A 12,699-nucleotide genomic window follows, 5' to 3' on the forward strand; every position below is an offset into this window, starting at 1 on the left:
TGTATCAAATGAACCTAAATTAATTAGAAAAATGAATAATAGAATGCAAAGAGATAATGCATTCGACAAGGCCATCTCTTCTTTGTCAATTATGAAAGAAAATAAAAAGGAATCAATCATCTGGTTGTGTAGTTGATCAGTTAAAGGAACTTGTGGGTGAATTGAGGAACCCATCAGGAGATTAGTTGTATCGGGTTCTTCCCGGCAACTTCAGAGCACCAAGATTTCCATGCTTCCACATAATGAGCAAAGAGATCTCTCAAAGCTGAAACAATATTAAAAAAGAAAGAAAAAAATATATATATTTGTTAGTATATTTTAGTGTCAAACGAAAACAAAAAATACTCAGCAGAAAGAAAAGGTTAATCATTATCTCTATTGGCAAACGCTTCATAGCCAACTAGGCCTAACTTAATTGGCTACCATGACTCTCTTAAGGGCTTAGTCCCGAGGAGAAAGTCATGGGTTCAAGCACTCCATGCTTTGCTAGGTTAGAGGCTAACTTTCATTAGTTACTAATCTAACAATTGACTTTTGTTGATAATAAAAAAAAAAACATTAAAAATGCTTTATCGATTATATTTTCTTTCAATTTATAAATTTTTATTAACAAAAATGGAAAATTAACATTGTTTGGAGACTACAAAGAAAGGGATTCTGGATTCCAAGCATGCGAATATCTGCATATTGGATTGGATTGTCACAATTTTATTTTTTTTTCCTGTTTTACCAACTATAATTATTCCGTGTACCTTTTTACTAGTATTACTTCAAGCTCAGGTGGGTCACAATGTAAACTTTACCACTACATCAATAAATAATAACATTACAGCTACAAGAATTTGACAACTGATACTGAATCAATGAATCACAAACAATACCTTGGTTGTGATATTGAGGACGATAAGTAGAGGCTAGACTTTCCCAATCGTGAACCTGTTTCACCGTACTATTCTGGGTAGCGCCAAATTTGGACACATGGACCGTGACCGGAGCAAAGGGACCAAATTGGAAATTCTTAGAACTGTGTCTTAAATCCTGTTTAAAGTTGCTCTTATCAACCTCATTTTCCAAATCCTCACATTTCACAAGCATTTGCAAATGCGTCTTTGTTATCTGGTTGGAATTCTCATCAATTGTTGAAACCACCTTGGTCCTTTTAAAACTGGTGTTTGTGATCTCAGTCCCAAATATCCTTTTTTTGGACTCATTAAGAACAGAAGTATTTGCAGATCCATTATCAGATTTTCCTCTCGTTCCCAACCATCTGAAGGCAGGCTTCCTTGTCTCTGGATGATGGGTCTGAGTGCCATTCAAGAAAGATCCAGATTAGATTACTTTAACATAACTTAAATGAACTGAGAGAAATTAAGAGAGTAATTTCATATGTAACGGTACCTTCTCAATGAAATTCATTGAAGACAACACATTTGCAATATCGTATAACCGTCTAACTTTAGCTGCAGAATTATCTTATGAAGAAAGTGTTAGCTAAAAGTTTATCAACACTCCTTCAATCAGTAAAATATTCAGATAGCCAAGTGAAGAATCATTACTTCTCATCATTGATGGATCATGTGCATCCCCAAGCAATATCTTAGCAGCTTCCTCAAGGGAGATCAAATCAACCTAAAGAAAGTGGTTTTAAACAATCAGGCCAAAGCTAATAGATACTTATGCATAACAGGATAGACAATAGAGTGCAATAATTTAAAACTTTTACATACATTAGAGCAAAGGAAGAGCTTGACAAAATTCTGTGTAAGAAGTCCCAAAGATTTTTCCTTCCTATTATCTGTCAACAAAAGTATCCCTTCATGGTGAGTTCAACAATTGACCCAAGACTCAAAACATAAAATTACAAAATAACATTGACTTGTCCAATTGTTCAAGTATAATTACCAATTGACAAAACAAAAAGATCAGTAAGTAGCATATGCAAGTATTGCATTTAGTTCTTAACACTATACCAGTTTTGGATGCTGTTGAAGATTTAGTGACAGAACTAGGGTTTAGTTTGTCATTCTGGCTTGTAATTGGATTGGAAATTTTCTCATCCTCATCATCATCTGAAACCTAATAAGAAAGTAATAAAAATATCAGCCCTGCAATAAATTAAATAAAAAAAAAAAAAAAAAACCCAAATCCAATTTGCTAAGAACTAAAGATTTGTTCAACTAAAAGCCCTAATTAACTTACTTTTACATAGTTATTTCCATTGAATGTATTGAAATTCTCCCTCAAACCCTCTTCCTATCATAGCATCAAGAAGAAAAAAAAAAAGCTATCAAATAAATAAGCTACAAAAACCCAAGTTGCAGAATCAAAACTTCATGGATATGTAACAAATCAACATATAATAACAATTAATTACCCTTAGCTGCTGCAGAGTCTTTGGAACTCCTCCAAACCCTTTCCAAGAATATCGATTCTTTGCCTTTCTTGCAAGAACCTGAATAAAATTATCAAAACCCTAATAGAGTAAGATAAATTATGATATGTGGAGGTCAAGATGCTGGAAAAAAAAAAAAAAAAAAAAAAGGAAGAAGAAGAAGAAGGGGGGAATTAGAGATCTTACACCAACACCTTCTAGTACATTGACGATGTCGTAGATCCGACGCCTCTCAACTCCTACAAAATCACAAGTGACAAGTTATGGAATTAGTGCAAAGTCATAGACATAAATTAGAAAGAGATGGAGATGACGATAGATCAGATCAAGACCTAATCGAGTGGCGGCATCGTCAAGTCCGATTGTTTCCACGTTGTCTTGATTGTACAAGCTCAAGAAACTGCCACAATTTTATCAAAAACCAAGAAAAAAAATTATACACTATGTTTGGTTTCAATTTTCCTTATATATATATATATAGAGAGAGAGAGAGAGAGAGTACTTGGTGCATAAGAGACCAAGAGATTTCTGCTTTCTGCAATATGGAAAATTGGCAGATCCAGATTCGTTGGATGCAGATGGAGGCAACGCCATTGTTACACCAGATCTGAAGGAATATATCAAATCTAAACTCTAAAACACAAAGAGAGAGAGAGAGAGAGAGAGAGAGAGAGAGAGAGAGAGAGAAGAGTGTGTTGTTGGGATACATATATGAGAGAGAGAGAGAGAGAGAGAGAGAGAGAGAGAGAGAAAAGAAGGGACCGTTAAGAAAAAGTTGTTGAGTTTGGCGGGGGTTGGAGGAGGGATGTTTTTAAAATTTTGAAAAGGAGCGAGGACGAGGCTTGACATGAAGCTGCTAGCGGGAATTCAAATTACTACTACGTTTCGTTATAACATGGAGAGACGCGCCTACTTTGTTTTCTAGGGCCACCAACAACGTTTGCATTTTTTATTGTTGTTTTTGTTTTTTTATTATTATATAAATAATTCAATAACAATTCCAATTATTTTTGTTGATTTTTAACCATGATTAATCAACATGATATCATGTTGATTCGAAAACACAAAAAATAGTCACAAACTTGTCCTCAATCTGATTTTAGACTAAAGCGTATTATTGGGTTCTATGTGTTCATTAAGAAATCCATATCAATGATATAAACTATTCGATGAGTAGAGTTCATTTAATTTTTTATGTTTGTAAAAAATTAGTTAATTGGATATCGATAGTCACTTAATCAGATTAAATTTATGTCAATGGTAACGATGATTTTAAAAATAAATTATTGACATAAATGTGTTATGATCAAGTGACTATTGATATCTGATGAATATAATTTTTTACAAGAATGAAATATTCAATGAATCCTACCCATTGAACAATTAGATGTAAATAATTTTATGGTGTTATACATATAACAACTTTCATAATCCAAAATCGTAAACTATCATTATTTTCACAAATAAATCACAATGCGGAAAATAAATAACATACCCGGATTAGTGATCCATAATTGATTGAACGTAAATCTAATATCAATATTAGTGGGAAAAGGTTTTACTCTCTTCACCCTCTTTAGAATACATTGAATTCAGAATTATTTTGATAGGTAGTCTGTATGTCCTTTTATAGGTAGAGAGAGAGGACTAGTTTCCTTATTCAACAGTAATTTCACTTTGTCATTAAGGTAAGATACTTGGAAAACACTCTTCTTTTATTACCAATTAATTGTAGCTAAAAATATGGAATCATAATCTTGTCAAATCTCTAATTCATATTATCATATTATATGGGTCAATATACTGACATAAATAATTTAGTCTTGCATTAGAATCATTGATGTAGACTCCATAATTATATGATCTAATTGAGAAACCCACGAGAGAATTTTATTCCTAAAAAATGATTGTAAAATCGCAAGGACATGTATAAATACATCTGTTTAAATTTATATCAGAAATAGCATCATCTCCAAGTCGTTTTGTGACGATGTTCAACTAATATAATTTGCTTCCATCATTTTGTCTTCAATGTTGTTAAACTAATAAGAGCATCTTCAATGAATTAGTTAAAATTATGTTTTAAAATGTGTAGTATGATAAACAGTAATAAATATATAATCTAAATTTATATGTTAAATATTTATTTATTTAAAAGAGCAGTGATTGCTCTAAAATGTATGTTAAGTGAATAATATATCTATACATATATAAGAATCACTTACTTGTTTAAGATTCGCTTTTTCTTTCTGATTTTACCTTTTCATTTTGAATAATTTACTAATGGTGACCTATATGTTGAGTGAATGTTTTTTAATAATTACGCAAATATTCTTGGTCAATTTTGAAACAGGTTTTTCGTAATTATGTAACATTTATGGTCAATTATAAAATATAAATCTTTTATTTTTTAACGAATTACAAATACATCCATAAGATTTGTTTAAAATATAAATCAGTCCAGTAATACTAGAACTTACAATTATTGTTTGTTATAAATTTTAATTTAACACAATATTCACGAAAAAAATATTCTCTTATACAATAATAAATTATCAAAATTGTTTATTGAAAAATATTTTTCATATCATTAAAAACCGTTAATTGACTTAATGATTTATTTATAAACAAAATGGTTAACTGAAAATATTTTTCATATCATTAAAATTTGTTAATTTATTTCATAATTTACTTATTAATAAAATTGATAATTTGTTATGCGAGTATGATTTATGTATTAATAAAATTAGTCATTTGTATATATATATATATATATATTTTCTTCTGCTTCTTTATTAGTTCAGTTAATTATGTTAGTAGTTTTTTTTTAAATGGGAAAATTATCTTAGAGCATCTCTAACGGTGCATCAAATTTTTTACAAATCTAAGTAAAAGCATCTCCAACGGAGGTTTTTGAAGCTTCATCAGAACACTGGTCGGTCGATTGGCCAATGTAAATTTCACAAATTTTTGCCTTGAGGTGGTCCTTCAAGAGGACGACCGAGAAGACGACTGGCAGGTCGATCGGCCAGTGTAATTTTTTCATAAATTTTTGCCTTGAGGTGGTCGACTGGAGGGTTGACCGGCCAGTGTAATTTTTTTACAAATTTTTACCTTGAGGTGGTCATCCGGGAGATATCTGGTGGTGAAAATCAAACAGTTATGAACAGTAATTTGATGAAAGACACATTAGTTATCAGTTTGATGAAAGAAAAGTGAAATCCTAAATTTGATACCTATTCGATGAAACCGTTGGAACAGGAAATAGAGCTATTTTTCATCAAATTCAAATTTGATGATAGATTTGAGTAACTATTGGAGATGGTTTTAATATTTGTTTTGTATTTATTTGTTGAGAAAAGTTACACATCATAATTTTTTTTTTTATAAATTTGGAAGGAATACATCATTAGGTGTATAACAAACCAAAAATAATACATATTATACCATATAATTCTATCATATATCTAATAATTTATTCTATTTAATTTCATAAAACAATATTCTAATTTTTAAAAAATTATCAAAATATAAAATTTAAGCATACTGTAATAATAGTTAATGCATTGCACAAATCTTTTTAAACTATTTTATATATATATATATATATTATGTGAAAGGGTTCATTTGAGAGGTAAGTTGACTTTTTGACCTTTTAATTTTTTTGACTATTTTAGCGTTGGGTTAAAAAGTCTCATTTGGAAAGGGATTTTGGCTTTTTAAACTTTTTTGTAAAAGAAATAATGTAATGATTATAAGTTAAACGGAACTGCTACGTAGCTCGAAACTGTCGAGCTCGAAATTGGCTCAAATCCAAAACGACGTCGTTTTGGAGAAAATTTTTTTTTTTTTTTTTTCATTCTCGTTTTTTGGAAGTTGAAGATGAAGAAAAAACAGAAGAAGAAGAAGAAAAGAGCTGCAGATCCAGATCATCAACATCAAAAAAAAAAATTTGTTCATCAACAATTTTTTTTAATTTTTTTTTTCTTTCTTGCAGGAAGAAGAAGAAGAAGAGGAAACAGACCAGAACTAGAAGAAGAAGAAAAGAGAATAGGAAGAAGAAGAAGAAAAAAAACAAAACATCAATGTCTTCTCTTGTTCAGCTCCAAATCAAACAAAACATCAATTTTTTTTCCCCCTTCATTTTCAGCTCCAGATCTAGAAGAAAAAAAAAAAAAATCATTAATGTCTTCATCATATTCAGCTCCAGATCAGCTCCAGATCAAACAAAACATCAAACAAAACATCGATTTTTTTTCCCCCTTCATTTTCAGCTCCAGATCTAGAAAAAAAAAAATCATCAATGTCTTCATCACACAGCACATCTTCATCATCAACATCTTCATCAACACAGCACATCTTCATTATCAACATCTTCATCATCAACATCCCTAGATCCAGAAAAAAAAAAAAAAAAAAAAAAAAAAAAAAAAAAACCGCCCCTTCTCTCTTCCTCTTCTCCCCACCGATCGCCTCCTCTCTTCCTCTTCTTTTCTTCTTCTTCCTCTTCTTTTCTCTCTCTCCTCTCTATCTCGCCTCTGTCTATTATTGAAAAGCAAGGCCTCTGTCGGTTATTGAAGCAAGGGAAGGAAAAGAATTAAAAAAAAAAAAAAAATTCGAGCCAGTTTTCGAGCCAAGCATTCGAGCTACGGATCTTTATCCTAAGTTAAATGTAATCTTTTACTTTATTAAATTAAAAAACTTACTTTATTTTTTATTTTTTATTTTTTTTGGACTAAAATAACCACGCACAAAAAAAAACAACAAACTTGACTTTCCAAAGATAGCCAAAGTGTATCCCACTTGCCATGTGGCAGAAGTTGTCCTTCTCTCTCGTCGGGAAATGATAGAGAGCTCTAAATATAGAGTTCTAATTTGAGCTCTAATGATGTGTCAAAGCAAAAAAAAAAAACAAAACAAAACAAAACAAAACAAGGCACAAACATCACATCAGGGTGGGACCCACCTTCCCATTAGAGCTATTAGATGTAACAACCCTCATGCTGTTTACTGATTAATGACTGATTGATTACCGATAATCACCGATTACTGCTAAACGGAACTGATAATGACTGATAACTGACTGATAATTGAACTGATTAAAGTACTGAACTGACTGACCGAACTTTAAACTGAATTAAATGAATACATCTGTTTGAATTGCATTCTATCTGTTTGACTGTATGATTATCTGTTCATGCTTATATGTTTAAACTGCTAATTGAAGGCCTTATCGGCGGCCGAATCCGGAATTGGTCAGTGTTTTATGATCCTCATAATTAATGTAATTTTATGGTATAATTATCTGAAAACCGATTAGGTATGATTAAATTAGATTAAAATAAGCCAATTAAAGAGTTTGACGTAATTACACTTTTGCCATCTAGTGAGGCCTTTGTTTACTCATATTTGAGCCTTGTGTATGCTTTATCAAAACATTTCTTCAGCCATATTTTGAGCACACCACCGAACTAGAGAGAGAGGAAGTGAGAGAGTGGAATTGTTCTAGAGAATTGGCTTGAAAGGCTTGAAGAGATCATAGGAGATTTGCCTAATTGGACTCCTAAACCTTGAATACAAGCTCTAGGTAAGGATTTTATCTTCTCATTCTTGTGTTTGAACTGGTCCTTGCATGGTTCATGTCTAGTTGTAGAGCTAAGTCATGAATTGGTCCATTAATGGTGAATTGAAGCTCAATCTTTGCATGCATGTTAGTATTGTTGGTTTTTGAGTTGAGTTCATGGCAAAAGGTTACATGCATGTTCATAATTTTGTAATGGTCCATGTTTTCACCATGTTTTGAAAAGAATTGGCTCCTTAGAGCATCACATTGGAGCTTCAAAATGGTTTGAATTCATGCATGTTGCATGTTCATATTGTTCTTGAAATTGGTTTGAAATTGGGTTTGAATAAAACACCCTTGGGCTTTGATTTCTCAAATTGAGTTTTGAACCATGTTTAACTATGAGTTCGCATGTGTTTTCTGGAAATTTAGCCCAAGAGGTCGAGTTTTGATGCTTTTGAACTTGGTTTTGAGCTTGGAGGTGCAATCTGGGTTTTCCAGATTTCGCACTTCCGCTCGAGCGGGGGAAATGCCGCTCGAGCGTGGAATCCAAGCATCCAGCATCTCTCTGCACTGTTTTACAGTCCGCTCGAGCGGAGGATTGGGCGCTCGAGCGGAGTCTTATCTCAAGCTCGAGCGGGCGTCGAGCGGAGATTTCACCCATCTAGTACTTTTACAGTACGCTCGAGCGGGTAAGTTTACGGTCGAGCGTGTACCTTTGTTGCGTGACCGCTCGAGCGGGGGAAACATGCGCTCGAGCGGGACCCTATTTTTCTGAAAATGCTTTTAAATGTACATCTTTGCATCCTCATTCCATTCTAGGCATTCTTAGGCCTAGTTTAAGGCATCTTGTTGAGGATATAGATGTAGAACACACCGAGGCATTAGGAATTAAGTTATTACCGTTCCCAATTGGGTAGCTTAGTGTGTGTTCAATCTGTTAACCGTGTAGGGTTGGCGACTGGGGAGACACGCTCTAGCATACTGTAGCCCAAACTCTGTGAGTAACAATTGTGTAAAGATATGTTCAACTGATATCTTTTGAATACTGAACTGAACTGTTTACTGAACTGGTATTACTGAATGAATGTATGTCCTTTATTTCTGAACTGTACTGTGGCATCCTTAGTACCTACTGTTTACTGTTACTGTTACTGTTACAGAGATCTCTGTCGGTTCCCTCGTGGAACCACTACTGTTTACTGACTGATGGCCATCATTACTGTTCGGTCTTTTAAGACCTACTGTTACTGTTATGCTAATGGATGTACCACATATGACTGTTTGCTGTACTGAACAACTGAAATACTGATTGAATTGAACTGTTTTCATTACTGTAAGGACATTCATTCTAAACCCCTTTACGCTTTATGTTATTCACTGGGCTTTAGCTCACTGCTCATATATATATGTAGGTGTACAGGCACCAGATCGGAGCTAGGAGCGTCAGGGTAACTCCAGTTTTGTCAAGCCAGCCTTTGTGCCTCACTGCGAGGTTCCGAGTTGCCATGCTATGGCTTGGGGGTGTTTTGTTTGTTTTCCCCCGCCTGTCTTCATACTGTCTAACTGTTCTGTATAGACTGAATGTTTACCGTACTGTTATCAAGAGATTAGGTCCCTGTACTGTGTGACTGTAAATTCTGTATAGACTGTACTGTTTGTGTATGTGTGAATGCATGAAAGATCTTTTTGGCATGCAGACCGTCGCAGCTCATTGGACATTGTTTAATTACTGTTTTGGCTTCCGCCAGGCCCTGTACTCTGTTTTACTGTATTACTGTTCAGCAGGCCTTCGGTAATCTCGGATTACTGGCCGGTTACGGTGCTAAACCCATAGGGCCGGGTTTGGGTCGTGACATTAGAGCTCCTATATTAGAGCTCTAAAGCATTTTTGCTCTCTCGTCGCAGTTAGTGGGCTCTCACAATTGACACATCACTTAACAAAGTTTGGTTGTGTTTGGTTATGTTTTAAATCAATTTTTGTAATGAAATGTTTTTTAAAAAATTGTTTGTTTTATAATTTTAGAAAAATTATATTCAAAATTGTTCTTCCTCTCCTCTCTTTTTTATTTGTACATATTAATCAATCATTTTTTTCTCTTATCTCTCATTCTCTCACATTATATACATTAATCAATCATTTTTTTTATCACACTTGTCTATTTAACTGCAAAAAATTTTTACAAACTATTTCCAAACTATTTTCAAAATATACAATTAAATGAAATTTCAAATTTTACAAATGCTTCTTAAAATATTATCCTTCAAAATTAATTCTCAAAACTAAACCAAACCAAACGTTCTAAAGCTCTTTTAGCCATCTCATTATAGCCAAATATCAATAATTTTTGTTGTTGATTGCCCATTCTTGAGGAGATTGCTTGTCCTGCTCGAGCCATTAAAAATGAAGAGGAGTGGCCCTCTATGTTGGGACCCATTGCCTCTAGTTATTGGTCAGCAGAGGGTACATGGGATGATCGAAATTAGAGGATTCCTATCTTTCTCACGGCTTCGATGAGAATCTTTGCGTTCAAGATTTGGTACTAACAATAGCTTTAAAAAGCAGGACTGCCCTAATAAGCCATGTCAATAATTAGTGCAAACACTAAGGTATGTTTGTTTGGACGGATTGGATTAGGTTGAATTAACATTTTCACGACTAATAGTCCTAAGACTATAAATCTCTTTAGGTTGTGTATCATATTCTATGTTTGGATTGAGTTAGGATTATAAGAATAGACTAATAGTCTAGACTTTGGCTTAGTCCTCCAATTTATATCTCACCCCCCTCTGTGGGATTGAATAGTCTATCATATGTATAATATTATATCCGGATGAATTATTAATTTGTACTTCAATTGTTTAGTTAAACATCGGATTAATAATTTTATTGGATTATTAATCCAATTCCAAACTCATCTCCACCCAAATAAACATAGCCTAACTGGTGAGAGACTCTATCTAAGTGGACTTCGCTTTTACATGAGTCATATTTTTAACACAGTTTAATTATAGGGTATGGCTTCTGTCCAGACTGGACCGTGCTGTTGGGCCCGTGGGGGCCCACCACGGGTCCCGTTTTGAAAATCTGAACCGTTAATGTGTAGAACTCGTCGAGAACTATATGCCTGTAAAAAATCACGTTGATCGGATATCGATAGCTACATGATCAAATCAGTTTCGTATTAAAAAAATTGGACGGTGAACAAAATTAACAGTTGACAAAAAACTGTTTTGATCACATAACTATCTATATCCGATCAACGTGATTTTTTACTAGCACATAGTACTCGACGAGTTCTACACATTGACGGTTCAGATTATCAAAACGGGACCCGTAGTGGGCCTCCACGAACCCAACAGCACGGTCCAGTCCGATCCCGAACTGGACAGAGCCATACCCTTAATTATGTTATTGGAACTTACTCTTTAAATTAACAAATATTTAACACACAAAATTGAATCCCCTCACTCTTATCACTTTTTGCTATATTATACACATTAACACACATTTTCAACTAGAAAAATGCTATAAGCCTCAAATTTTCATCAAATAAATTATCAAATGTCTCACATGGGTGTGGAAAATGTGGACCCTTAACTCATGTGAGACATTTGATCATTTATTTAATAGAAAATTTGATATCCTTAACATTACTCTTTCAACTATCTAATTAGATATACTCTAATATTGTGATGTTTAAATTTGAACATCATCTATCACATCACAAATGCATTTAAAAAAAAAAAAAAACAGATTCACCAAATAAATGCATCAATAACATATTAGACACACAAATTTAATTTAATTTCTAATTCAATTATTGTGCCTTTATTAAATTTATATAAATGGGGATAGAAGTGAGTGATGCTTTGGGAGAATTTAATGATGATGCATGATCACACTGTTAGATCCAATCCACTCAAATACTCAATAATTTGAATTCTTTCCCAATTTTTGTTTTTGTTTTTGGTTTTGTTTTAATCGAAAAGTGAAAGTAAAATCCTATCTAATTGGAAAATAAATGGTGTTGATTTCTTTTTGTGCTTTCTTTTTAAATTTTGGAATTTCTAGTCTTTAATTGAAATTTTCAAAGCTTGAAAATAGTGAAATTTTACTATCTTTGTTATGTTAAGTTATATTTGATTAATAATGAAATTTCTCTATTTGAAAATAAAGAGTTTTTAAATTTTGTCATTTGGAGCTCTTAATTTGAAAACTTGAAGCATAAATTTGGAAATGAGTACTCAATTTTCACAATTGGCATCAAATTTGTAATTTTAGCTCTCATTTTCAAAAAATTTCCATTCCAAAAAAAATAGCAAACATAGTGAAATTTCGCCCTCATAAAATAATATCATCCTTTCAACAAGCCAAACAAAACATTGCCGTAAAAGATAACTTACTTTTTTCCCCAATCTGACCATAGTAGAACCATTAGAGATTAGTCAACCAATTTGACTCCTATTAACCCAATAACTATTAACAGCCCAAAGTCATCTCTCTAAAAGTCGAGTGATTATTGGATACTGCAGTCATGTGATACTCTATAATATTTTAGTTGGTGAAGAAGGTGGGATATTATGATTTTGTGTTGGGTGATTGAGAAATATAATAAGACATAATAAATAATAATTGGTGAAAAAATATAAACATATAATACTCAAGAAATACCTAACAATTTTCCCTCAAGCTCTCTTTATCTTTGCTTACTTAGCGTAAAACATATAGTAACAATTAATT

At 32.9% G+C, this 12,699-nt stretch overlaps 1 protein-coding gene across 4 annotated transcripts; it reads right to left on the reverse strand.

Annotated features, from left to right (window-relative positions):
- LOC114256241 (E2F transcription factor-like E2FE) lies at positions 1–3,284 on the reverse strand. Of its 4 annotated transcripts, none has more exons than XM_028195858.2 (11): positions 2,895–3,284; positions 2,725–2,792; positions 2,579–2,631; positions 2,375–2,452; positions 2,200–2,253; positions 1,971–2,076; positions 1,728–1,795; positions 1,557–1,629; positions 1,399–1,472; positions 882–1,302; positions 1–265 (listed from the first exon to the last, which is right to left on the reverse strand). In XM_028195858.2, exons 1-11 carry the CDS (start codon positions 2,984–2,986, stop codon positions 174–176), a joined length of 1,179 nt encoding a protein of 392 aa, XP_028051659.2. In that variant the 5' UTR covers positions 2,987–3,284; the 3' UTR covers positions 1–173. The 4 variants fall into 4 exon arrangements, with proteins under 4 accessions (XP_028051659.2, XP_028051660.2, XP_082764961.1 ...); XM_028195859.2 differs by having other exon boundaries at positions 1,399–1,460; positions 2,895–3,092; XM_082908835.1 differs by lacking the exon at positions 2,200–2,253 and having other exon boundaries at positions 1,399–1,460; positions 2,895–3,090.
- Between the last annotated feature and the right edge of the window lie 9,415 nt (positions 3,285–12,699).

Source organism: Camellia sinensis, chromosome 15 (assembly GCF_055761805.1).
Source record: "Camellia sinensis isolate YWXY chromosome 15, ASM5576180v1, whole genome shotgun sequence".
Classification (NCBI taxonomy): Eukaryota; Viridiplantae; Streptophyta; class Magnoliopsida; order Ericales; family Theaceae; genus Camellia; species Camellia sinensis.